General features: G+C 49.0%; 1 protein-coding gene and 1 long non-coding RNA gene across 5 annotated transcripts in view; one reads left to right on the top strand and one right to left on the bottom strand.

Moving 5' to 3' along the window:
- Positions 1 to 27,375, bottom strand: part of RPS6KA2 (ribosomal protein S6 kinase A2) — a 346,717-nt gene extending 319,342 nt beyond the window's left edge. For 3 of the 4 annotated variants that reach the window (XM_032407492.1, XM_032407494.1, XM_032407495.1), the window contains exons 1-3: positions 27,004 to 27,375; positions 26,607 to 26,702; positions 22,849 to 22,908 (exon numbers count right to left, since the gene is read on the bottom strand). In XM_032407492.1, the coding sequence (XP_032263383.1) occupies positions 22,849 to 22,908; positions 26,607 to 26,669 (123 nt within the window). In that variant the 5' untranslated portion in view covers positions 26,670 to 26,702; positions 27,004 to 27,375. Of the gene's footprint in view, positions 1 to 22,848; positions 22,909 to 26,606; positions 26,787 to 27,003 lie in introns of those variants that run through there. The other variant, XM_032407493.1, reaches the window with a different exon arrangement.
- Positions 10,632 to 20,554, top strand: LOC116634340. Its single transcript, XR_004299942.1, has 3 exons — positions 10,632 to 13,799; positions 18,268 to 18,306; positions 19,647 to 20,554. It is a non-coding gene; the product is annotated as an uncharacterized LOC116634340 (long non-coding RNA).
- Positions 27,376 to 27,825: the final 450 nt, after the last annotated feature.

Genomic DNA, 27,825 nt, shown 5'->3' with positions numbered 1-27,825 from the left:
CCACGCAATAATTGTCATTCTTGTTGTAAATGGAAACAAACCATTGTGGAAACGTCCTGATGCTTCGTATTCGACTTGCATTTCGGTGCTGCTGATGGAAGCGCCTACGGCCCAGGTCCAGCACGAGTCTGTGATCGAGAAGCAGGCCCTCTGTGAATGCCTCCAAACCCCAAACTGAAACCCACAGCACTTGACGCTGAAACTGGGGAATGTTTGCATGAACCTTCAGCCCCTGAAAGCACAACAGTCTTAGCATGCTAGAATCAATACTCACTCCTTTTTTAAAAAGTTGTATATGTATAAAAATTATTTCTAATCCCTTGATAAAAAGAAGGCATTCTTGGCCTTTTAAAAGGTCTAAAGCAGCATTTTGGCAAATGTGAGTGCAGTCTGCTTTCGGCTCCCATTGTGTGGTCAAGAGATGAAGAGTCCTGGTTAATCTCATGTTCTTCTCAATCAAATTACCACATATACTCCTGAAATAATCGCTCTCAAAAAATAAAATTTACTTAACAAGAAAATTACATTGAACATAATGCATTTTTTCTCTAGCGATTCCAGAGTCATGGGTGGATATTTCAGGGTCTCGTTCAGAATGTTAATGATGACGCAGAACAATAGTGGCCGGTTCCCTGCAGAGCCTGAATTCTCTAGAGGGGACTTCCCATACAACCTTATTATGATCCCATCTTGGAAGCTGGGGGGATCCCGGCAACAATCAGGCCTCCCAGATATTTGCAAGCCACCCCCAACCCCCTCTGTCCTCCTGTCAGTTCCCAGCGTAAACACCACTTCCCCAGATGGCTTCCCAGGTATGCAGTGTGGACACGCGTCCCCTTGAGACTCTCGTCCAGAGAGGTGGCATCCTCTACCTTCCTCTCCTGGGATCCTCCTCCTGCGTGCCCATCCTGCCCCACTTGGCTGTAAATAGATGGTCTGCTTCTAGCGCCTTCTCAGGCAGGTCCGAGGCCCTGTTCCTGCAACTTCACACCTAGTGTCACGAATAATTTTAAGCTAAGAACTTAAAAGACCTCAGAAGACCCTGGTCATTTGCATGCTTTCAGGCCACATCACGGGCAGATCAATTTCACAGTGTCTTGTGCCGTCCATCTTTGAGCTTCACCATCACTTCACGGAGAGATATGTCAAGGAGTGTTTGATGGGTTATAAATTCAACGATCCCATTCAAAACAGAACTGTGCCCAAAGAGGATTTCCTATAAAAGTCAGAAAACTCCCTCCCTAACTGGAAATACCTTTAGGGGCCCCTGGCTGGCTTAGTCCATAGAGCATGCAACTTTTGATCTCGGGGTTGTGAGTTCAAACCCCACGTTTGGTGTAGAGTTTACTTTTAAAAAATGTTTTTAGTAACTTTAAGACCATTCAGAGAAAAAAATAGTCTCATGGATTTTATTTTCATAACCCACAGTAAATTACGTGGCCCTCCTGCATCTCTGTGTTCTCTGGGTTCTGTTTGTAGTCCAGGGGTGGAGGGGAAGGTCCCACAGCAGGAACGAGGGACCAGGCATCCTGACAAAGGGGACCCTCCCCCACTCACGCTCCTCCTGGCCAAACCTCAGGTCACCACCTCACCACGGGCTTCCTAGAACCACCTGAACCTATAAAGTAATTCTGTTCAGACTCCAGATTTGATCTTGTTTGACTCTAATAAAATTAAAGGAAATTCATGCTACATGTTGTCATTTGTTCCCCAAGCTCATTTAGAACACTCTGTATCGGCATCCCAGGGCTGCCATAACAAAGTACCACAAACCGGGGAGCTTAAAAGAACACACATCCTTGTCTCACAGTTGTGCAGGAGAGAAGTTCAAAATCAAGGTGCTGGCAGGTCCGTGCTCCCTCTGAAACCTCCAGGGGAGAATCCTCCCTCGTCTCCTGCAGCTCCTGGTGTCGCTGGCGAGTGCACCGGCCCTGAGCTGACAGCACATCGCCTAGCTTCTGCCTCCCTCGGCTCACGCCGTCCCCTCCGTGTGTCCATGCTCCTCCCCTCCTCCTCCCCTAGCGCTGTCATATTTGATGAAGGCCTACCCTACGGACCTCATCTCAACTTGTTTCTATCTGTGAAGTCTCTCTTTCCAAATAAGGTCACATTCAGAGAACTACAACATACCTTGTGGGGGGACCCAAGTCAACCTGTGCACCTGGTATTAGCAGCATTTACCTTCCCCGTGAAGAAAACTCTGGGCATTACTGTTTTTTTCCTAGAGGAAGTATATTAAAATTACAATGTAGGGGCGCCTGGGTGGCTCAGTCGTTAAGCGTCTGCCTTCGGCTCAGGTCATGATCCCAGGGTCCTGGGATTGAGCCCTGCATCGGGCTCCCTGCTCCGCGGGAAGCCTGCTTCTCCCTCTCCCACTTCCCCTGCTTGTGTTCCGTCTCTCGCTGTGTCTCTCTCTGTCAAATAAATAAATAAAATCTTTAAAAAAATAAAATAAATAAAATAAAATAAAATTACAATGTAATTTAGAAGACATTATGGAGTAATACCATTGGAGAGAGACTAGACGTTCCCCTCACCTTCCTCTAGCATATTTATGTAGGACATCGAGGTCAGACTGTCTTCCACCTCAAAGCTTAGCAATGCCTGGTCCCTTGTATTCTCTCTGGCATGTGACAGGCACTAAATAAGTATTTTTTGATTGGTTGATTGTTACTGATCAACTTCATGTTACTGATGTACATACATCTTGCAATAAACAACATAAAATATATTTAATGCTTTTCAAAAATATGTATGGTTTTATGCCTAAATTTTTTTGTACCAGATCATCTGAGACACCACATAGAAGACATTATGCGTTTTAAAAAGACTATCTATAAAACCAATTATAATCAAGAACCCTTTTTAAGTGTCGGCTATATTAATCAGGAAAGAACAAAGAGACAATGTTTTTAAAGTGTAATCTAGAAATCATATGAGCTCTTTCATGTTAAGGCACAGTAGAGCAAAGACAAATATCTTCCTTTTAAACTGCTCGTTATTATTCACTGAAGCTGCAGGAGACTATCTCGGCAATATGCGCTAATGCTTTCTCACGAATCCTCCAAAGCTAGAAATATCTTACCCAGCATCTATGAGATGCTACTCTCTGGTACGACAAAGGAGAGAAGAAAAACCCCAAGGAAAGCACTGTTTCGTGTGCATGATTAAAGAAACGGACCAAAAATCACATGAAACCTGGGGCACCTGGGCAGCTCAGTCGGTGAAATCTGCCTTCAGCTCAGGTCATGATCCCAGAGGTCCTGGGATCAAGCCCCACGTCGGGCTCCCTGCTCGGCTGGGAGTCTGCTTCTCCCTCTGCCTGCCAATCCCCCTGTCTCGTTCTCTCTCTCTCAAATAAATAAATAAAACCTTTTTAAAAAATCACATGAAACAAGAGTTTAAAGATTATTCTGCTGTCACCATTCCATATAATCCAGAAAAGTGTTCACCTCCATCATTTCCCTTCTGACTGATGTGGGGGCCCCGGTGGGGCCTGTGGGGAGCAAAAGGACATGGCAGGGCAGCCCCCCAGGGGAGCCCGGCCCCAGCTCACTGCATGGGAAGCCTGCCCACAGATACTTCCTTGGATGGGATGTGAGAAGAGGTGAATATTTACTTCTTCAAATTGCTGAGCTACTGGGATAATTTGTTACAGCTTTTAGCCTATCCAGACTTACAGTTGCTAATGTATAAGAACGCCCTTAGGATTCAGATACTATTGCAACCTAAGTCCAAACCAATCCACTCTGCCAAAACTGTGTCATCCCACCTGTGACTTCAGATCTGCAGATACCAATTAATTGGGGAAACAGTCCAGGGCACGAAAGGAGAAATTCTCAAGCAACTGCTTGGATGCTCCGCCCCACGGTTACACAGGCACTCAGCCAAAGGGATGGGCATTTCAGGAAGGTGCTGCGGGCCTGGGCTAGATCCTCGGCAGCAGAATTGGAGAGGAAAAGATGATAAAAAGAAAAATTCAAGAGAACTGCTGGTTGACGAGGTAGGGAATGCCCACAGAGCTCTGCGCCTGTGAGAAGGAGGGGTTTAGTACCATGGATAGAGGTCTTGGTTTGTCTGCGGCTCCTCGGGTTTTCATCCAAACTGATTGCTTCCACAAGGAAAAGGAGACTTCACACAAAAGCGTAGCAGTTTCTCCACTGAGGTCTACAAGCACCAAGCCTAGAAGAACACTTGCAGTACCTCTTAAAAATACTGCTGTCGATACATATGCCTCTTCCGAATAGGGATGACAGAGGATTAAAGGGCTTTGGCTGAGATTTTAAAATAAGGTAAGAATTCTTCTGTAACAGCAGAGTCCTGCTTGTCCTCCACACAATGCCCTCATAACCACGCACACCCCATCGTAAGGTTCCTGAAGGGCCCGGGTCTAAGGTGTTTACCTTAAAAAAGGACTGCACTGAACTGAATGGGAAGATGACAGTAATGCCTTAAAGTGGATATAAATGGACTACGTCTCATTACGAAACTTTAAACAGAACGTCTTGGGTTACTCCATGGGAAGTACTCGGAAATCAAAGTCAAACTATGTCTCAGGAGGCTATTAAATGGTCAGGTGAGGAAAGAAGCACACTTTTAAATGTCACGTATGCTCCTATGTTGCCCTCCTAAGACATAAATTGTGTAAGGAGAAACCCCACAAGGCCCTGCCCTGCAGAGCGGCAACCTGCTGACAGATACTGGGTGAATGTGGAGTCACAAGCACACGGGCTCCTCTGGATGGGGTGGTTGTGACCTAAAACCATCATTCCTTACTTTGTACAAACACTGATTTAGAAAATAGCATGTTACTCTCCCCTAAAACTGAACATTCACGCTCTCTCTGTGAATTCCTTTCAACAACTCCATCTCGGGGTTGGGGTGTGTGTGTGTGTGTGTGTAAACCTATACACACACATCAACAAATCCAGGACAAACTGGCACATATACTCTATGTGTTGTGAATACGAATGTCTATAGAAAACAAGTAAATGAATAAATAAATCAGTAAGAGCAGTGCGTGGACGAATGATGAACCACTGGTGATCTCGACCAAAAGCAAAATGGGAACCAGCGCAATTCTCTGCCCCTCGGCCCACTTTGCACAGTGACTCATGCCACCCATGCTCTGTCCACCCAGGGAGTCCTGTGCTAGGTCAGCAGCTAGAACTTGGGATTTTCACTTTATAAGACGCTCCAGGGACACATTTCCTAATGACATTTGAAGTGAAATTGAGTATTTGATTTGGCTCCAACTCAATTCTTTCTGTGTATGTGTGTGTGTATGTGCAAGCACACGCACGGGCCTGCACGTGTGCTCAGACCTGTCCCATTAAGACAGCTAGAAGCCAAAGCGTCATGCGTTAGGGTCCTCTGCTGCCTGGCCCCCACAAGCCTGCTGACCACAACTTCATACCCCAATGGGCCAAAGTGCTCGTCGGGCTGAGAGCTTCCTTCCCCATGTGGCCTCTAACAGGAAACGAGCATGCTTCAGGTTCCACCCACATGGCTGCATTTCAGGGGGTGTTTCCACACAAATGAAGAAAGAGAGCCTTTAAAATCCTTTTAAGAACTCAGCTGACCTCATGGTCAGGAATCCATTTCAAAGTGAGAACAGCAGCAGGTTCTCCAAATGAATGGAGAGATCGGGCTGGGGGTTCCAGGTGGGACCACAGAAAGGAGGGTGTGCACGTGCTGGCCGGGGGGGTACGGACTGGACGGGCTGGGACGGCGGCGTCCAGGGAGCTGGGTCTGCGCGGAGCCACCACTTCTAACAGGCAGTAACTCTAACTCTTGTTTTTAGATAATGCCATGAACAAAGAGACCCCGGGCTCGGCTGGGCTTCACCCTGGGGTGGGGGTGGGGTGGGGGAGACTCTGGACCCTGCAAATGAGATCTTCCAGCAGCAATGACCAGCGCCCTGGCATGACTGTCCCCCAATTGTCCTGCTTTTCTTATCAATAATCTTGAGTAGAAACTAAAGAAAAATGGAATAACCTAAAAGAATGAATCAAGACAAATATAACAATGAGTCATTAAATAACACTTAGGGGGCGCCTGGGTGGCTCAGCCATTAAGCGTCTGCCTTCGGCTCAGGTCATGATCCCAGGGTCCTGGGATCGAGCCCCGCATCGGGCTCCCTGCTCTGTGGGAGGCCTGCTTCTCCCTCTCCCTCTGCCCCTGCTTGTGTTCCCTCTCTCGCTGTGTTTCTCTCTGTCAAATAAATAAATAAAATCTTTAAATATTAAAAAAAAAACACTTAGGACATAAATAAATGTTCTTTTTTGGCAAATTTTCTAGGTTGGTGGGTATTTTAAGTTTTACTGAGGAAAACAGATGTAAATTTTACGAACTGGCTGGCATCACTGGGGCACAGAAAACATTTTTCCACAGCTTTCTCTTCCTCCTCCAAATCAACTCTAAGTCGATATGCAGTTCATATTTGTAATCTAAAAATTGATATAGAGTTCTCTGTGTGTTCTGAGAAACATTGGAGGGCATGAGGACTACAACAATAAGCCACATCTTCATCATGTTTGAAATATTAAATCCTGTGGCATACAATGAGCCCAGAGAGCAGGGGTCGAGACCCCACTGTGTCCCCAGCTCTGTGCTAACACCACAGGGACTCTGAGCCCTTGTCCTTGGAAGGAAGATCAAGGATTGAAGACACACACATAAAAGGAAGAAGTTGGAGCCTTATTTTACACCATATACAAACACTGACTTAAATCAAAGACCTAAACATAAAGCCTAAAAGTATAAAACCCTTAGAAGAAAACAGGGAAGAGCTTTATAACATTAAATTTGGCAATGTCTCCTTGGATAGGACACCAAAAAAACAGCAGCAAAGGAAAAATACATATATTGGACTACTCAAAATGGAAAACTTCTGAGGACCAAAGGCCACAATCAACAGAGTGAAAAGGCAACCCACTGGATGGGAGAAATATCTGCAAATCCTACATCAGGTAAGAGGATAATACCCAGAATGTTTAAAGAATTCCCACAACTCAACAACAGCAACAATAATCTGATCAAAAATGGGCAAAGGACTTGCATAGACATTTTTCCAAAAAAGATCTCCAAATGGTCAATAAGCACATGAAAAGATGCTCAATGTCACCATTATGGAAATGCAGACCAACGCCCATGGGATGCCACTTCACACCCATTAGGAAAGCTACTGTCAAAAAAACCCCAGAATATAACAAATGTCAGCAAGGATGTGGAGACTGTGGAAGCTTTGGTGGAAATATAAAACAGGGCAGCTGCTGTGGAGTTTCCTCAAAAAATGAAACATAGAAACACCATGTGGCCCAGCAATTCTACTTCTGGGTATATACACAAAAAAGAGTGAAAGCAGAAATTGGAACAAATATTTGTACACTCATGTTCAAAGACACATTATTCACAATAGTCCAAAGATGCAAACAAGAGTGTCCATCAGCAGATGAATAAACAAAATGTGGTTTATACATACAATCTGATTTAGCCTTAGAAAGGAAGGACATTCTGACACCTGCTACAACACGGATGGACCTTGAGGACGTTATGCTCAGTGAAATAAGCCAGTCACAGAAGTCAAATCCTGTAGGATCCCACTTATATGAGGCACCTGGAGTAGTCAAAATCATAGAGACGGAAAGTAGAGGGTGTCTATTTCTATGGGGGGAGGGGAGGGACTGAAGGAAGGGGACATGGAGAGTTATTGCTTATGGGTACAGAGCCTCAGTTTTGCAAAATAAAAGGTGTTTTCTGGATGGTCAGTGGTGATGGTTGCACAACAGTGTGGATGAACTTAGAGCCACTGAACTGTACAGTTAAAAATGGCTAAGACGGTAAATTTTATGTGTATTTTACCACAATTTTTGAAATATCTCCCCCAAAGAATGACATCACTGGTCCAGAGTATAAAACATCTCTCTCAATACGTGTGCAAGAAAGAAGCTATACCAAGCTCATAGACATCTCTCTGCAAGGCAATGAAACAAGGACGGTTGTCTTAGAGGCACAGTGTGGTGAATCCACACCAGTGTGCTTTCTCACGGGTGTGCTTCTGTTGTGGGATCTGACACGTTCCCTCCACCTGGTATTGTCTCCCTCCCTTCTCAATCCTGAAAGCAGGTCTGGTATTTGGGCTGCTGCCTTAACTCCCTTCTCCAGGCTCCGCAGCCATGACATTCCATCCTGACTCCCATGTTAATTTTTATGAACTTTTATTTGAAATTTGGGACATTCTTTCTTCTTTCCCCCTCCCTTCTAGACTAAAACCTTTTCTTGGCCCTTTCCGTCACACTAGAGTCCTGACCACTGAACTCCTCTGGCCAGATGCTCTCTCTTCCTTGGAGCTGGACCATGCCACGCAGTTGGAGTGTTACTTCTATGATGAAAGGCCTCCTTGGAACCACAGCGATACCAAGAGGCTGACTGCAGACACTGGGGTATGCCTCCCAGCTCTCCAGCCTCACCCCTGCAAGACGGGAGCACAGCCCTTCCAGTGGCTGGGGAATCAAATCCCTGCAAGTCACTGCCCTCAGCTAGGAGATCCCCTTCACCCAAGAGCTCGTCCCCTTCTGGGGGGGGTACCAGTGTTGGGGTATAATGACCTGGTCCCTGCCCTCTTGATTAGGATTGACGAGGCCTTTGCTGTGGCTCCCTATGTGCACCACTGCTCCTTCTGCCCAGTCTCTCCCCTCACTCCCCACAAGTATGGACCCCGAGAGCACTCCTATGAAACTCCCTCAAAGGCAGGTCTTCATTTCAGAATCCCAGTTCCAAGCAGCCAAAACCAGAAGCCCCATCACAGACTCGTTTCCTCAGGATCCTTCCTCAGCTATGTTGGATCCATGGAGGTCACGACCACTGTGCATCTCTAAAGAAGCAGGTGGACTTTCTAGGCCTGGCCGGTAGAAGTGAGGACCACACCTCTCACTCAAATTTACCCTTAAACTTCTTTCATGTTTCTAACAACCATCACTCCTCCCCCACCTCTGCCAAAAAAAAAAAAAAAAAAAAAAGATCAACTCTGAGGAAAATGAGAACATAGAGCCTTGAGTTCATGCTCTTGCCCTTCTCTGCACCTCCTTACAGGAGCGTCTTCCTACAGAACAAGGGCTTCACACTTCCTGGTAGGAGTTCTTTTAGGGCAAACATCCTCTTTCCTGTTTCCCTGGCTGTATTCTTCCTCGCCTTCCCCATGCCTGGTCATAGCAGCAAAAGGTGATAGAGAGAAATTCCTCCAAAACTGAGAAGGGAAATTACAACAGGAAGCATTTCAAACAAACTATATTCTACCACATACACATACATATATACGCACAATCTCAAAATTACATACTATGGATAGGTAGATAAAAGATAGATAAATAGATAGAATGACTGATTGACAGATAATAGAAACAAGTTGATGATGACAATGATAGGTAGCTGATAAGTAGATATTTAAATAACGACAGGGGCACCTGGGTGGCTCAATCGGTTAAGCGTCTGCCTTCAGCTCAGGTCATGATCCCAGGGTCCTGGGATCAAGCCCCACGTTGGGCTCTCTGCTCAGCGGGGAGTCTGCGTCTCCCTCTCCCTCTGTCCCTTTCCCCGCCACTCATAGCTCTTTCTCTCTCTCTCTCAAATAAATAAAATCTTTAAATAAGTAAAGGACAGTCTAAATTAATGAAAACCATGAATCATATATCATGTTTTCTAAATATACACTTATTACTTCCAAGCACACATAATCAAAGGAACTAGAAGCTGGAAAAGCACTGTGGAGCCAAAGCGTTTCCATGATGCCTTAAAGAGCAGAATTTATTTATAATGTCCCCATTAAAATGTTTCATCGTAAATAGATCTTGCCAGCGTATTTGAAAACAGCTTGCTCTTTTATGTAAGACAACTTAATTAGCCTAATTAAGATGCTTCGTGAGGTTTTTCTTCCATGACAATGCAGATCATCCTAACAGCGAGCATTTACAGCGTGCTCACTGTGCGCGGGCAGTTAGCCAAACTTTCGCTCAGTACTTCCTAATTTAATCTCACAACTATGAAGTAGACACAAATCTTATCTGCACTAAAAGATGATGAACCTGAAGCAGAGGTCACAGAGCGAAGAAGGTGAAATAAATTCAGAGAAGAACAGAGGATTTTCAGGGCAGTGGAACTACTTTGTAAGATATCATAACGATGGATGGATGTCATCATGCATCGTCCAAACAGCACCATGCTCTATTCTTCATGCAAACTTTGGCCTTGGGTGACTGTGATGTGTCAATGTATGTTCATCGATTGTAACAAATGTACCACTCTGGAGGGAGACAGTGATAGTGGGAGAGGATGTGCATTAGTGGGGCCAGGGACTATTTGGGATATCTCTGTGCTTTCTGCTCAATTTTCTGTGATCCTAAAACTGCTCTAAAAATAAAAGGGAAAACAATCTGGTGGGACTTCAGTTGGCATTGCATTGACTAGCAAAATCAGTTTGGAAAATGAACACCTTAATAATATTGAGTCTTCTGGTCCATGAATATGGTATGTCTCTTTATTAATTTACATCTTCTTTAATATTTCAGCAGTTTTTTTTTTTTTCCCCAGCAGTATTTTATAGTTTTCAGGATATAAACTTTGCATAGATTTTGTTAGATTTATCCCTATGTGTTACAGTCTTTGCAGGCTATTGCATATAACTTAATTTCAATTTCCAATTCTTATTGGTAATATCTAGAAGTACAGGGAGCAGGGAGGGATTCCTGACCCCTTCACAGCAGCTAGCCTTTAGCTGCCCCACAGACAGGATCCCTCCATGGTCCTGAGCATTGGAGGGAGCATGAGGCTCCTCCCATGGTCTTAGGCCTTTGCATCCTATGAGAGAAGTGCTAGGAGCTGGGTTGGGTCTCCCTCCAGTCATGCCCTGGCCCCGATCTTTCTCACATACCTCCAGGGAAGGCCCATGGAGAGGAGATGCAAGGGAGTGTGGGCTCCCGTATGCCTGGGGCCCCCAGATTCTAAACTGGTGCGGAAGCCCACACTCAGCTGTTTTGTTTTTACCCACTTCCATGACTGTTTCTTCCACCTGTTCTCTGCCACAGGTGAAATAGATCATGTCCCAGCCCTCCTCGAAGGCGCTTGTCATCCTTTAGGATAAAGCTCCCTAGTTGCCTTGCTCTCTGATGGGTTCAGGGAGAGGTATGACTTTGTAGCTCACCTGGCTTTTTCTCATTCTCGAGAACATTTTCTTTATGACTTTCTGCATCCTAAGCAGAACCAGAGCACCAAAGTCTTTTGTTGATGCTGTTTGTTTGCTTGCTTTGAACCAATAATGTATCCGAGCATCTTTCCCTTCAGAAGTAAATAAAGTTTTCATATGAGAAAAAACAATCAAGAAGCAGAATTTGCCCTAATTTACAATTAACTTAAGACCTCTTTTTAACTCCTGCTTTCAAGGCACACAAAAATTATGTTGACTCTATTCATGATCAAGTACTCATTGACCAAGGCTCTAGGTCACAAACCCCAAATCCCTGTCTGGTAAACAAGGTATGTCTGAGTCACGAACGGAGTACTTTTGTATTTAAAAGCTTCGTATGAAGAGGTCAGCAGCTAATGCTCTTTGTTAAAATTAATAGCTAGACATCAATGCCCTGTCCAACAGAGGTACAATTTAGCTGCAACTGATTTTTTTCATGGAAGTAAAATAACATGGACAGAAGGGTAGGTAGCCCTTAACTTATAAAGTGAGATGCTTTTGACCTTCCTAATCTAATCGTTTAGGGGAAGGCAGAATGAAAGCCTCCACCTGTCGGTCATAATGGGCACTGTTCTTATGTAGGAAAATGTTAAGTTTGAGGGAGAAAAAAATGAAATATTTAGCAGTGAAATGTATGGTTGATATACTTTACCTAAAAACACTTGAGCAAAAAATACTAACAAAAAGTAATCTACAAAAATATGACTTATTCCACATTCAAAATCCTCCAGTTGCCCCAAGAAACATGTTTTACAGTTGGTTTCTTCAGATCAGGACTCAGCCTGGAAATATACATTACATTTTATTCTGTCTCTTTTGTCCCTATAATATGCAATTGTCCTTCCTGGTCTTTTGCTTCAGACTTGTGAAGAGAACAGACCAGCTGTCCCACAGACAAGCCCACTGTGAATAACGGCACCCAGAGAGCTCCACATGGGGAGCCCTGAAGCCTGTGAATGGGTTACCTTCCGTGTTTAGGTTAAGGATCTTGAGATGGGGAGACTATCCTGAATCATACAGATGGGTTTGATTCTGGGGGGAGGCAGGAGGGTCAGAGTCAGCAGATGGGAGGGTGGAAGCAGAGGGCAGGGTGAGCCAAGGAACTCAGACACCTCCAGAGGCTGGAAAAAGCAAGAAAGCTGATTCTGGAATGGAACGCAGCCCTGCCAACACCTAGACTCTAGCACCTCTGACCTCCAGATCTCTAGGCCTTTGTGGCTTGGAACCCTCACCTGTGTGGTCATTTCATACCGGGCAATCAGAAGCGAACACAACCACTGCTTGGGCTCCCTGTGAGCTGAATCACAGTGCTCTCTGCCTTGTTGCTTTCTTCGTGTTTTCCCTACGAACTTGGCCGCTTTGTTTAAAGTAACTTTCTGCCTTGTCCTTAGGAATGTATCATGGTGTGCCTTGTACTGTAATTATCAGTTCTTCTATCCAACAGAAACCCTGAAGCCAGGGGACATGAGTCATTCATCACTACATCTTCCAAACTGCCCTTTGCAGGAGAGCTGCTGAAGAAATATTTCCTAGATAAGTGAATAAATATTTGCTATTCGTAGAGCAACCTTTAAGGAAGGTAAAAGGGAGGGAATGAACAGGAATGGGGGAATGTGCCATACCTGAGAGTTTAGTTACTTCATATTATTTTCTAAATGTAAAACTAAATGGACTTGCTTCTCGCCTTATAATAGAGACGTTTGAGTAGTTCAGTTTACCAACTTAAAAACGGTTGCCAGTCACCAGGGTCCTCATCAGAGGGAGGCAGAAGGACCACAGTCAAGAGGGAGATGTGAGGGCCGAAGCAGACGTCAGAGCAGAGACACGATGCCGTGCTGTCAGCTCTGAAGGTGGACAGGGCTGGCAGCCCAGGGTGTGGACTGAGATAAGAAAGCGGGCTCTGCCCTGGAGTTCCCACAAGGAACGCAGCCCCGCCAATGCCCGAGCTGAGCCCAGTGACCACGGGTGTCTGCTCTCCCGAGCCGTAAGATCATAAACTCATGCTGCTTAAAAATAGTAATAACTAAAACAGAAAATGACAAATATCTACCCTCCCAATAGATCATGAGTTGAATTATTGAATAAATTAGTATTCTCCATACATAGAGCAAAATACTTGTGATGGAGCAATGACTACAGATATTAGCAACAAGACAAATCCATGACCTAACGCCAGTCGCTTGGAAAAAAAGTGGATTTGGAAGTCAATGACATTGTTCTCAGAGACTGCCCAGTCTACCGCACTGCTTCTAGAAAAGCCTTTTCTAAGTGTATCTTGCCCTTGTTCTGAGGGTTCCCTGCTTTGGGGACTCAAGGTGTGGCCTGAAGACCAGAAGCACCACACCCCTGGGGAAAAGGCTGATTAGAAATGTACTCTCAGGCCCCCCGAGACCTGCTAGGCCAGCTCTGCAGCTTTATCAGACTTTCCAGGTGACGGTCAGACTTGCGAGGGAGCACGCCCCGTCAGGGAGCAGGCCCGCCTCCACCCCCTCTGCCTCCCTCCGGACCTGAGCACAGCTGGGGCGGCCAGACCCAGGGAACAGAAGGCTGCGCAGCGCAGGTAGGCCAGGACCGGGCGAAGGCGGGGTTCTGGGTTGACTTCTACATGCGCCTTGACAACCCCACAGCAATACTCCGGGTCCCCGGGGTCCGTCAGCCGCGCTCGTGAGACCTACTGCCAACCGTCCTCCAGTTTCCCATAGTGAGCGTGCTGGCTTTTCATAAATAGAGCAGAGCCGCTTCACTGGTCACGAAGGACGGAGCGCACGGCCTCCCCGTACTTGAAAAGAAAGCTGCGTATTCCCACCCCTGCCTGTGTTGTTAAAGGTGTCTGCAAGCCCGGGCCCCCGCCGCGGCCTTCTGGTCATGGAGGCCACCCGCTCTCTGGGAGGCAGCGGCCGCGGGGCCCGTCAGGTGTCGGGAAGGGGCAGAAGACGCGGTTTCCTAGGCCTGCAGGAAGGCAAGATGAAAGCCCAAGAAAGGGGCCTAACTGCAGAGCAAGAAAACGTAAAAATTAAAAAGCTCTGAGCCCGTGGCTCTTTCGACACGCGTTGTCCCCACCACGCTGGCCGCCCCTGGCCCCCCCCAGAGGCACACCGCAGTGAAGTCAGGAGAGGGCCCGGGATGGGGGCCTCGTGGCTGAGAACAGGGGAGGGTTTCTGCAGCATGTGTCATGATGTGTGTTTTATTCCCTCCTCCTGCTGCCATGTAAGCATCATCCCCCATGACCACGCTCCAAGAGGGACAGGGACTGACTGAGGGGGAGAGTTGTGCCGGGAGAGGTCGGGTGTCTGAGGCAAAATCACCCCAAAACGTGCTCTCATCCCAAACGAGGCACCCCCACCACCAGGAGCTTGGGGTTGCCCAAAGTCAGAGGGAGCCCCACACGCTGCTTGGCTGGTGTGGAAGAAGAAATTGCTACAAACCTAGTCAGCGTACACGCGTGGGTTTTAGTTCAGGCCCTAAAAAGCAGGGTCTGCGCCAAAGACTTTGAGCCCCAGACCCATGAAACCAAGAAAACTGAGTTTCTCAAACATTGTATTTGTTATGGGTTGAACTCTGCCCTCAAAAGTCCTAAACCCCAGGACCTCAGCACATGACCTTATCTGAAAAGAGGGTCACTGCAGACATAATTAGCTAAGAAGTCAGTCATCAACTGGGTGGGCTCTAATCCAATGTGATGGACTCCTTATGTAAAGACACAGGGAGAACATCCCGTGAGGACGGAGGCAGGGACCCGGCCACGTGTGCGCAAGCCCAGGAACAGGGAGACGGTCGGCAACACCGGGCTCGGGAGGCACCTGCCCCGGGCTCTCCCTCCCAGCCTGGAAGGAAGCAACGGCTGGCTGCTCGAGGTCAGCCGTCCAGCCCCCAGAACTGTGGGCATGAATGTCTGCTGCCTGAGCCCCGTCCGTGGAGCTGCCACAGCAGTCTGGGAAGGAGCCCCGGCTGCCTGGATGCCTGGATGCTGTACCCGGGCAGCCGACAAACACCTGCTAGCCGTGCACTGCACCCCGCCGCTCGCCTGCACCAGCCTCCCGGAGTCTACTCTTCTCGCATGAGCTCCAAGGGAGGGTCCTGCTTAGAAGTCCCCGCAGCTTCCCAGAAAATCCAGAGTAACACCCAGAGACCTGAGCCGGGTCCCCAAGGCCCTGCACCTCGCCTTCTCCACGCTGGGCTCCGTGCTCCCCCGGCCGCCACACCCACCCCGCGCCTGGAACTGTCTTCCCCACGTTCCTTAGCTGGTGTGTCCCCTCATTCAAGTCCCAACACAAACCCCACCAGCCCAGAGGGGCTTCTCCACCCACCACTCTGTTGACATGGCCCCCCTCACTCTCCATCCCCACTGCTCTCCCTACACCACTTGGAATGGAATGGTCTCCTTTAGTTGCTTATTTGAAAGAACACTAAAATGGAAGGTCCATGCGGCAGAGACTTTAGTCTGTCTCTGTTATCTGAGTCACTGAGTCCCCGGAGCCTGGCACAGTGCCAGGCACACAGCGCTCACTCAGACATTTGCCGGGAGAATTAAGGAGGAGGGAGGGTGGGAGGAGGTGGGGGGGAGGGGAGGGCTGGCTCCCACCAGGCATGTGCCCAGGGCCTGTGGTCCCCCACATCCCCGGAGACCCTCGTCATTTCGAGAAGAATCTAGAAATCACCCTCTGGTATTTATCCTATTACTCTGGAAACAGGCGTTTATGTGTCTGAATCCTCAAAGATTATGACTTCCTGAAGAACAGGAGGTCTTACTCATGTTTCTGTCAAGCCTAAAATAGACAGTAGATGCTCCCCAAACTAGGTCTTCAAAGAGACTTCGAGTTCTTTGCATATAAGTTGCGCCCACCGTTTGCTCCCTTCGTTCTGGGGAGGATGGGAACTGGGCTAGGGCCGAGGGACCCGAGCCCCCCACCGGCACCCAGGGAAGCCGGGCCAGGACAGAGACGGAGGGCAGAGACGCTGCCGATGCCCAGCTGGCTGCTTACTCAACACGCATTTGGCACTGAGGGGTGTTTTGGTACTACATCTTGGAGAAAAATATGTCTTAACGATTCCCTAGAGAGGTTTATGACTCACATAAATTGCAAAGTCTGTGTCTCCACACTCAGCTCACAGCTGCACCTGTTACACGAGTACAGTTCTGCTGTTTTACTCTTTATTCCCTCAAAATATCTGAACGGTCATACACTACACAATTCTCCACCTGATACTTTGAATTTTACCCCCACACATAGAGCATCACTATGGAGGATACAGGTAACCTCTTACCATAAATATTCAAATTATCCATCTGAGGTTAACAGAAGATAAGGAACTTTTATAATTCTTGGATGTTTTGGTACACATAGAAACCAATTCTGTATTTTCCCACTTTGAAGAGAACAGGAGAGAGAATTCTGAAAAGAGGAAAGGAGAGAGAATCCCAGTGTGACAATGTAGAGACCCTGAGTTCCCCCACAGCCCCAGGAAGCATGGATATGGCTGCAGGGACGCTGCCCGAGGCCTCCCGTGTGTGGGCCGGGGAGGCACCTGTCACCTTGCTTTAAGCCCAGAGGAGAAGACAAGCCACAGCGTCTGACCTGGGCCCTGATCCCATTAGCCAAAAAGCCATCAGCCACCATCAGCTACACCGGGGAATCAGTGATTCTAGGATTAGAAAGCACAGCAGCGTGAATAGCTTTGGCTTGAAATTCCCTTACTTGTTGGCTCTGCATTATACTGAGCGAAGCACAGCATTTTCGGTGCCTCAATTTCACCACCTGAGAAACCGAGGGAAAGTAAGGGACCTCCCTCCCACCTCTCTGCGGCTTAGCAAGGACGGAAGGTGATAGAAATCAGATTCGCGTTAAGAGGCAGCGTTCTTATTCCAGCGAGTCACTGGGCTTCCTCTCTGGTGGGACTGGTGCGCCGTCCTTCCCTGGAGGCTCAAACACAGGAGGCCCTACAGGACACCCCACACTTGATCTTAGGGCTTTTTCCAAGCCCTGCTCTGGGCTGAAGTGCAGCTTTAACGAGGTGTTTGCTTCGCGATTTAGCAGCTACCCGGCCACGGGTATTGCTGGCTGTGATGGATGGGTCAGCACCCTCGGCCCCCGACAAGCAGCGCATTCTTTATGTGACCGGCCACCACCTCCGCTGCTGGCCTGTCCCCCGCGGCCCCCTGCTCGTTCACACCGGCTCCAGCCCGGACACAGACCGTGCGGGTAATCTGCTCTGCTCGCCCAAACACGGGCCCGCGTTGCCCCCGGGCGGGGTGTTGTAAGACAGCGGGACAGGGTCCCCGGGGGCGCGCAGGGCCAGCACTGTCGAGGCAATCCTCGTATCGTCAGAGGGAAGGCCCCCCAGAAACGGGCCGGCTGCTGGCTTTGTCACGGAAGCAGAAAGACGAGCGTCTCAGCCGCGGAAGCAGCCGAGGCCATCCTGTGACCAGCGGTGACGGGCGCGAAGGCCCGGTGGTGACGGACGACCGGCCGCGGGGCTGGGCGCGTGCGAAGAGCCGGACGTCTGGCCTCGCGTGGATGCTCGCAGAGCGCTCCCGCCGACCCAGGGGCGTGCTGCAGCGGCTTCCCCGACGACACGGCCCATCCTCCTCCACTCCTGCCCCGGGAGGCGCGAGTGCGTGGTGCTGCCGAGCCCGCCGTGACCACACAGACGGGCTCTCACCGGCTCAGCCCACGGCCCTCCCTCCACACATTCTGGTTACCGCGCCTTCTCCAGAGTCTCCCTGAGGACTGAACGCAAGCCTGTGTTCTGCTGGACAGAAAAACGGAAGGCAGAAGGAACATAAACAGGCTGACAGGGCGGAGGTGACGTGGCTGATGCCAGCTTCAGGAGACGTGACGAGCACCCGACAGGCAGGCAGAGAATGAGCAGGGCTCGGAAGACCAACCATCTCTGTTCCAAACTGCTAACTCTCGCTTTAAACTGTAATTGCTTTGCTCTTAATTGCTTTATTAGTTCTGAGCCTTCATTATTCTTCTTGTCTCATTTCTATTCAAACCAGTTTGGATTGTTTTGTCTTTTTTTTAAAGGAACAATGGAACCCTGTCTAGATCCCCAGGGCGAGACAGGTAAGAGAAGATACGCTGGAACCTACAGGTGATCAGGGTGGCTCAGCCCCGACCCGGGTGACATCCCACTCTGACCATGACTTTAGCCCAGAGGGTTCTGATAACACTTTTGGGTTGTTCTCTCCTTCAAGCATGAAGGGTCCTCCATGCTCCCCCAAATCTCTTCCCTGGCCTTGCTCGAGCCTCCCTCCCCCAAGCTGAGAAATCAAGGGGTCCAAGCTGTAGCTGCTTGGGAGTCAGGCTGCTGGTCATTAAAGGAGGTCACGCTGACAGAACATCCTGCCCCAAATAACCGCCATTGTTCCACCTGACCCCTGAGGAGAGGCCAGGGGCCTGGCAGTGGGGACTGCATCTTCAAGCATCCTCAGACGGGCCGCAGTTGTCTTCTCTGCCCTGGTACCCCCCTCTACCCCCCACAGAGCTCTCCACCAAGAGGTAGCTGACCTCAGCAGATGCCACCCCCCCCACACTCTGTTCTGCCTACAGATGCCAGAATCTCTGCTATCAAAACCCGGAGTAGAAGCTCAGGGGGGACAGGGAAACACCCCAGTCATCTTAAGGAAATAAAGTAAAATCATGCTAATGTGGAGAATAACTTATCTGGACCTTGTTTCTGAAGTCGACAAGAAAGTGGTCTTTAATAATAACCATAACCCTGATATCTAAGCACTTTAAAAATGCATACACCGAATTCCAGTATTTTTCACAGGTTGTTGTTCTGTGAAATTAGGAACTTGTCTAAAACACCTGTTGTCTGTGATCCAGAGACAGAAGGTTAAGGGTTGTGTGGGGATGCGAAGTCTGGGGCTGAGCGGTGCTTAGAGGCCTGGCTTCCGCATCCTGGAAGGGGCCCTCTCCTTCCTGCCTCCCCACACCACACCACACACCACTGCCCCCAGGGACCAATGACAGGGCTCCCCAGACACCTAGGCTCAGTCACCCGTGGACTAATCCTGCAGTGTGAGCCCAAGCGAAGCATGTGATTCTGCAGTCAACCTTGTACTCTGGTAGGGTCCTAAATCCTCACCTCCCACCCAGCTTTGCAACACGTAACCTGCAAAAGGAGACAGGGAACAGGAGTGCAAATCTCACAAAGCAGGCACCTCCCACACATTCACGGGTCAACTCTCTGCTCCCGGATTTCCCTTCCAGGACTGTGAGTCCCTCCCAATAACCCCTGAAAGACACAGCTGAAGAAACGTTTCCTGACACGATCAGCTGAGGGTTTTTTCTTTTGCACGGGCACCCCGGGTGGGGGGGAGCCTTTCCCTCTGCAATGGTGAGGAGAGGCACGTGGCACTCACACCCACTTCCTGTCTCAATTGCAATCTTTATTCTAGACGTTCTTCCATGGACGGAGCCGTGACGTGCAATACAACTGGACGAGAACCACACATTGAGATATTTATACATAAGATGTCCCAAGTGTGTTCTATGCTTTAAAATGTATCCTTATGAAGATGCCACACACAGTCGCCGAATCAGAGTGACCACAAGGCCGCAGCGGCTCCTGAGTCCCCTCCCGCGTCCCCTCCCGCATGCCTCCAGGATGCACCCACTTTCCTTGTCATCTTCCCATGTTGGGCACCATGTTCTGCCCACCGGGCATCAATAAATATTCTTGATTGAATGAATCAACTGTTGTTGATTTGAATGATTTTTTTTTCCTAAATAGGGTTTTTCATCATCATACATGTCAGACTGGCCAACAGTGTGAAACTTTTCTGCTGACTTCCCTCCCGTGTCTGAGCCATAAATCCTTCAGTTACAGGAGACCCCGCAGTTCCACTCTGAAGGCCCAAGAGGACGCACAAGGAAGCGCTTGCTTCCCACCAACCCTCAGACAGTTGTGAAAACACCCATCTGCTGTGGCTGGACCTGCATGTTGCTTCCAGCATCGTCTATCAGAAACCTCAGGAAGCGCCCATTATGTCTCAGGGTCCCTGCAAACACCACAAACCCGTCACATAGCAACATTGCGTCCTGCAAAATACTCCTAAAACTTGTTTGGAAATTATTCCTTCGTTTATTAAGAGTCAAAGTTAAATTGATATTCTACCATCGGGAAATAGTAATAATTTGCTGTGTCTCACCTCCCATTATCAAAAATAACTTTAAAGAGGTCGAATAATTTTACTGCAACAAATCAGCACCTGCATTTCCACCCAAAATGTTAAGGATAAGACACCCTGAGACTAGGAGATCTTAGGAAATAAATATTGTGAATGAATTAAAAGATTCTCTCTTAGTCTGTTAGGGGCGCCCGGGTGGCTCAGTCTGTTAAGCGTCTGCCTTTGGCTCAGGTCATGATCTCCGGGTCCTGGGATGGAGCCTGTGTTTAGTGGGGAGTCGGCTTCTCCCTCTGCCCCTCCCCCTGTCCGTGCTCATGCACTCCCTCTCTCTCTCAAATAAATAATCTGTTTTTAAAAAAAGATTCTTGAAGTGGGGGAAATTGGAGGGGGAGACGAACCATGAGAGATGATGGACTCTGAGAAACAAACTGAGGGTTCTAGAGGGGAGGGGGGTGGGAGGATGGGTTAGCCTGGTGATGGGTATTAAAGAGAGCACGTTCTGCATGGAGCACTGGGAGTTATACGCAAACAATGAATCATGGAACACTACATCAAAAACTAATGATGTAATGTATGGTGATTAACATAATAAAAAAATAATAAAATTAAAAAAATTTAAAAAGATTCTGTTAATTGCATAAGCACTTTTTTTTTTTTTTTTAAGATTTTATTTATTTATTTGACAGAGAGAGACACAGCGAGAGAGGGAACACAAGCAGGGGAGTGGGAGAGGAAGCCAAGCATGGAGCCCAATGTGGGGCTCGATCCCAGGACCCCGGGATCATGACCTGAGCCGAAGGCAGACGCTTAACGACTGAGCCACCCAGGTGCCCCTATAAGCACTTTTGAGCACACCCTGTCGCACAGGCGTGGCGCTCGGGATGGCCCTACCAGGGGAAGACTCGGCACCAGCCGTGTGAGCTCCGCGCCGCAGAGCTTCCTGAACCGGGCTGCTAATGTACCAGGCAATCTGCCTGCAAGGAACGCACCGCGGGTTTTTGGTGATCAAAATTCCCACAAATGCCTAGCAAAGTGTAAATAAAGGTGGCAGTCAGGCGTGGCTTGGTTTCTCTGAGACCCTGGGCATTGGACCTTGTTAGTCTGCAAGGAGGGCCTCCTTCCTTATCCACTGGCCCTCCCGGGGACCTGTCCAGTTGTCCTGTCCTCTCAGGGAAGTAAGTCTCCGGCTCATAAGGCCATTTGGCCTTTCACCTCTGTGAAATTGGCAAAAACAGGGCTACACCTACTCTCCCACGGAAGGCAAGCACTCCCCAGGCCAAACCTTTTGTTCAAGAACGCTGGAAGCTCCTTGCAAAGCCAGGAGCCGAGCCGGGCTGCTTGCAGGGCAGAGCTGGAAGGCCGCCAGCTAAAGATGAGGCCGCTCTGTGCCCTTTCTCTTTGTTTAACCAACATATCATGTCATGTGATCATAAGATACGGTGGCACTGGGCTGAAAATGCAGATTGGCGGGCATGCATTTTGACAGACAGTTTTTAGCACCCGAACAGACCATTTTGTAAAGCCAGCAATGTTCACTGATCCACCCCTCCCAGCTACCAGACCTTCCCAGCTGTTTTATAAAAAGCAACAGAATTGCACATCTTACAACTTTCATGCTTCCAAGTGGTGCATCACTGAGCAACTCAGGAAATGAAAGCTGCTTAATTGCCTCGTCAACCTTCCCCCGCGGAGGGCACTTCTTCACAAGCGGTCAACGTGCGGCTGCTCCAACAGAATCCCTTTCCTTTGGCTGTGATTCCCCTTTGGATTGTAGCGCTTTCCTGTCCCAGGCCCCTCAGAGCGTGCTTGCTGGCACCACAACGTCCCCCAAGACCTCGGGGGTGGTCTGGAGCTTTCCGCTCCCTTGAGGGCGAAGCCCGTTTCCTGCCGCCCAGGTCAGGCATGTGCCCCTCACAGCGTGGAACCCAGGCTGACATCGCCAGCGACCGCTAATGCCCTTGGCTCTTTCCCACTCCACACCCCTGCAGGGTGCCCGCTCCACAACCCCCGTCTCCCCTCCCAGCCTCCCCTCCTGACCTGCTCCCCACAGAGGGGCCCTTCCCTACTCTGCTCGCGGGGCTCGGAGAGCACAGCCTCACACGTGTTCAGAGGCCTTCCAGCAGGTGAAATTATGTATCACTTCGGTGCCCCGGCTGGTTACTCCACACGCCTGTCTTTATTGGTGATAATACGCCATCTCCCTCGGAAAAGCCCATGCCCAAAAACTATGCCTTTTACCTTGGTTTGTGATTTTTCTTCCTGTTTCATGTATCCCTTTTGAGGGAAATGTATTGACTGTCATATACACAGCATACACGTGTGCATGTATGTATCTGTGCAGGTGTATGTTTACACACATATATTTCACTAAAATAACCGCTCACGGGCTGTTAATTTCAAACTGCCGTTCCTCCCTCCACCCCACCTTCCTCCCCAAAGAATCAGGCTATAATAAAACACGTATAATTACTTCTTCCACGGTATCTTCGATGGTGGGCTCCGAGTCCAGGTTAAGATCCTCCTCGGCGGTCTGACAACAAAGATACACATTGAATGGCGTTAGCATGGCAACACTCTTGTAAAGAGCATCACACCGGTAATCAATACGAGGGCGAACGAGCTATTCCCTATTAGCGCAGCAGAACAGGACAACTAAGCCAAGGCCCCCTCCCACCTGTGTCTACTTGAAACCTCGTGCAGCTCCAGGCAGGAAATGGATCTTTCCTGCCTGGAAGGAACGCACCGCAGGCTTCCTCCTGCCAGGAAATGTATTCAGCGTAACAGGCGGTGAATAAAGCACAGAGTGTTTACATCCACAATTGTAAATTACTCCATCAGCCAAGCGTGTATAACTCCGGCCACACGTGAAAGAAGCAGGTGATTTACTGATTTACGTAACTCCCTGACCAGCAAGGCAGGGGCTATGGATTCGAGTGGGGGTTCAACGACTAACAGACAGAAACAGAGAAGTGACAAATGGAAGGCGTTTGCGACCATTCTTGTTTGGACAGAATCTCTCAGCTGACGCTCAGAGAATGACTAAACTCGGACAGAGTCAAGTTCCTGGCCCATAAACACATAAAGCAGAGTGTTTCTGTAGGATAAGGCTTCACCAGGAGGGTCTGGGTCTGAGTCTTGCTTACTGCATCATGACTTAAAGCAAACTGCTTAACCTGGGCCTCAGTTTCCCTATATACGTCTGGAACGTTAACAGCATCTACCAACGGAGGGATGTGGAGAGAGCTCGGGGAGCAGCGCCAGCCGGCTCGCAGCACGGGCACCATTGCCCGCCACCACCCCAAGCCGGCTGGGTCCCTCACTTCCAGGCGGTCTGCTCACCTAGCGGCTCTAAGATAACCAGCAACGGACAAGCTAGACCGTGAGATGTCGGGGAGTCCTATTTGATCTGCATTGTTTAAAGACAGGGGCTTTTCCTTTCTTTAATGCATGATGACATCCCAGAAAGGAAGGTCATGCTTATTCCTTTAAAAGAACATGAAAAGGGGATAAATGGGTCAGCGAGCCCCTGTGGGCAGCCTTCCACCACCACCTTTCTCATCCTGTCTCCCATTTTCTCACCTTCCCGCCCCACCCGAGGCATGCCCTTGGCCGCGATAAAGCCTGCTGAAAGCCACTAAAACATCATATGTATGCTGCTTTTTAAGGCCAGATTCTTCAGCGATTTTATGGAGGGCCCAGTTTTTAATTAGCATACGTTTCCTTGAAAATACATCTAACTGGTCAAATATACCACCCGAAATATTTCAAAACAATTCATAAAACCGCAAATACTCTCCCTCGATAATCAAATGAATTTCCCCCATCTACGTGCTGAGGCAAAGCTGGTTTATGTAAAGATAATGGTGTGTCCAGTACAGTGAGCCTCAAACCCAACCCAGGCCAGTTCAAGAAAACAAGGCAAGGGGAGACCGACTCCTAAGTTAGAGAAGAACTGGAATCCCAGAGTGTTGGTCGCTAGCCCTGGGAAACCAGCCATTAGTCCTGTTAAATTTGTGCAAAAGCAAATCATAGAATCACGTGCGCCGTATAGCAGGTTCTCTTATAGGAAGAGCATGTGAAACTTCTCACGCAAGGATTTTGTGGTATTTAATGTGGAGGGCAGAGGCCAAACGTACTCCATGTGTTTTGCCCAATGTCTTGACATGTGAGATATTTTAGTAACATACAACATAAAACACGCGCAAACCTGGAAAGCAAAATGAGCCTCTCAGTTCCAGAGCAGACAGATCTCCCATCTGTGTGGATTCAGAGGACGCCCCCAGACCCGAAGGACTTCGGGACCAAGGCTTCACATTTAACCTTTCCAGAAAAAGCTCTGATTTTCTGGGTTCCAAAGCAATGGGACTGGATGCTCTGTCTCCATAAAGCATACTGCAGAGGGTATGCAATCCTCAAACATCTACCCAGGAAGCTTGAAGAAAATTTCTTTGGCTTTGAGACCATCTACTTTATCCAATTTTCGTGATTTGTTGTGGCATGTACATCAACCTCAAAAACTTTTAAAATTTGCCCTCTAAATGGGGTGGCAAGGCAGTGCGGTCTGTGACATATTTGAACAACATGAATATATTCACTGCTGGCCCATTTTCAGTCGATCTCAAATATTTCCGACGCCAGCGGCTCCTTAGAGCTTCGGTCAGCAGCAGTGATGTGAAGTCTGGAGCCCCTTGAGAAATTATGCAAAGCCCCTTCGCTTCCCCACTTCTGTCCTCCTTTCTCTGCCCGAAGCCAAATCCTCCCCCTCTTTGTGGGGCCCAGCTGTGCGGGGGCTGGGAGCTGGGTCTCCACCACAGACATAGTTCGGATTACTAAGAGGGCTTCAGAAAGCACCAGGAAGTCAGAGAACTCCTGGCTAATCGTTCTTAATTCAATTCATTCATTCACTTTCTTTAAAAACTCAAATCTCTCTCAAAAGAAAAAAAAAAAAAAAAGAGCCCTGAATTAGCAACCCTTGTGAGAGGCTCTTTCTAAGGCACTGTCTTGGACGCCAGGAACGACATCCTGGGCAAACAGAATAGTCAATGACATAAAGAGCGGGGGTGTCACCTCTCTAGACTTGGGTGCTAGTCATCGGCAGCAATGGTACATTCTTCCATCAAAAAATAGGCTTCGTATCTATGCGGTGCTCTACCCCCTCTGTCGAACATCAGTGTATAGTACAAGCATTAAGTTAGTCTGGCTCCCCAAAAAAGCACTTTAAAACACTAAGTAAATTCTCTTCTAAAACAGAATCTCCCATTCAGTTTAAAATTGTTACGTGAATGTCTCAACATAGAGATTGTACATATAAACATAAGTAACACTTAAAAGAAGAATTGAATTTACAGACATGATGCTGGGATAGGAGATAAGACAAAAATTAAAGCTTGGACTTAGTAAACATTTAGCAAGTTATTAGAATTTGCCATTTGGGAAAGCAATCTGAGTTGCTAGAGACACAGCACGGGTACGTCTAAGAATCCAGTAGATGGTCTAATAATGGGACGAGGGACTGACCCTTCACGGACAAATGTGTGTTGATCATCTATAATTCAAATTAAGGAGATCTAATTCTATGGACCAGACTTCCAGAGAGTTCCAGGACCCTGGGGAAGCATGTAGTTAAAGAGTATCAGAGAGGACACCCACCAGCCAGCCCTGGGGAGGGGCCACCGACACTTACATTTCATTATCTTTTCTCCTTATTTGTAACAACTCCTCTTTACTGAAAGGCACACACACTATTAACCCTGCATTATCTTCATGCCTTCTGTTTCTTAAGAAGTCATCACTGTTTTGCCCCTGGTTTCATCCTCGACTGTAGCAAATGGAGCTCTTAAAATGTAAAGCCACTTGTTGAAGGAAAATCAAACGGATGCAGATTAGTTTGGAAGCCCGTGAAGACTTCCAAGATACACACATTGCTCAGGAAGCATCCTGAAGTTTGGTTTAAGAGCAACAGTTTCTTCCTTCAACGCACTGGCTTTCATTCATTTAATTCACACCCCACCCAACGCCCCGTGGGTGGGCACCTGTATACATAATGTTTACATGCATGCACACACGCGCATGCATCCATAGGACACGACATACACAGCTCTGCACACATTAAATATTCAAGGTTCTGTCACATAAGAGTCCCCAGTAAATACGAATCCATTCTATGAGACATCCCGCGAGCCACAGTCAGGCTCCTGCAGAATGCATTCTTCTCTCCTTGGGACTCACCTCTATTTCCATGGGCTCCACCTCGATCTTTTTCCATAGCTCCAGCAACTGTGCAATCGGCATTTTTTAAAACTTTCCTTTCCGTCTGACCAAGTGCTGGGAGAGAAGAAGCAGGGGCACCGAGCAGTGCAGAGAGGGGGCAGACAGGGTGTCCGCGCCCGGGCAGGGGCAGGCAGCGCGGGGAGAGGGGCCCGGGGGTGGGCGGGGGGCCGGGGTCTGCAATATGGCTGCGGGCCGAGGGGGCTGCGCGCCGAGCTGCCGCTCCCGCCGCCGCGCTGGGCCGACGAGCAGAGCCCAGACCCCACGGGACCCGCACCCGCAGCCTCCGCGCCGCTTCCCGGCCTCGCCCCTCCCCCTTCCATTGCCACTCCCTCCTTCCCTCCCCCCACTATTTTACCTTAATTAGCTCTAAATGATGGGTGCAAGTTGGGTCTGAGGATGCTGCTGCCATAGAAACTGCATAGCAACCAAGGGCTGGGAAGAGGGGAAGCGAGGAGGGGGCCCTGCGGCAGACTCTGCCCTTCTCCCTCCCGGCGCGGCACACGCGCGCGCACACACACGCGCGCACACACACACCCCTTCCCTCGCCAACCACTCCCTAAGCCCCACGAGACCCCCGTTGGCCCGACACGAGGGGATGAGGCCGGAAGCCAGGTGCAGGGGAGCGGCTTTTCCTGCTCGGATGCTGAAGAAAATCCTGGTGTCGGAACTGCCGCGCACCGGGCAGCAGAAGCAGGGCCTCCCGCCTCCTCCCAGCCGCCCACCCCATCCCGGGCGCTGGGCCCCCCGCAGGAGAGCAGCAGGGCCGGGCCGCAGGACCGCGCGGCCGGGGGAGGGGGGGTGGGGGGGCGGCAGGTGCTGCGGCCCCCGAGGCCCCGGAGGGCCCCGCTCCCTGCGCGCCGGGCGGTCCCGTCCAGCCCCCTCGCCCGGGCGCACGATCCTGGCCCCGGCGGCCCAGCCACGAGGCGGCTGAGGCTTGGGGCGGGGCGGGGGGAACGAAAGCAAAGTGGGCTGGTTAAACCGCCAATTACAGCACCTGTCCAAGTCAGGACAAGAGTTGGTGGGGGGGATATTAATTCAAACAATGTAGGGTCAATCGTTTACCAAGTTCCAGGAAGAATGTTGTGCGCATCTTGCACATTTTCTCATTTAACTTCCATCTAATGTGGATTTAACAATCCACTTTCATAGATGAGAAAATCCTGAGGCTCACAGAGAA

Source organism: Phoca vitulina, unplaced genomic scaffold, assembly GCF_004348235.1.
Source record: "Phoca vitulina isolate PV1807 unplaced genomic scaffold, GSC_HSeal_1.0 scaffold9, whole genome shotgun sequence".
Classification (NCBI taxonomy): Eukaryota; Metazoa; Chordata; class Mammalia; order Carnivora; family Phocidae; genus Phoca; species Phoca vitulina.
This window is presented reverse-complemented; position numbering and strand designations above follow the sequence as displayed.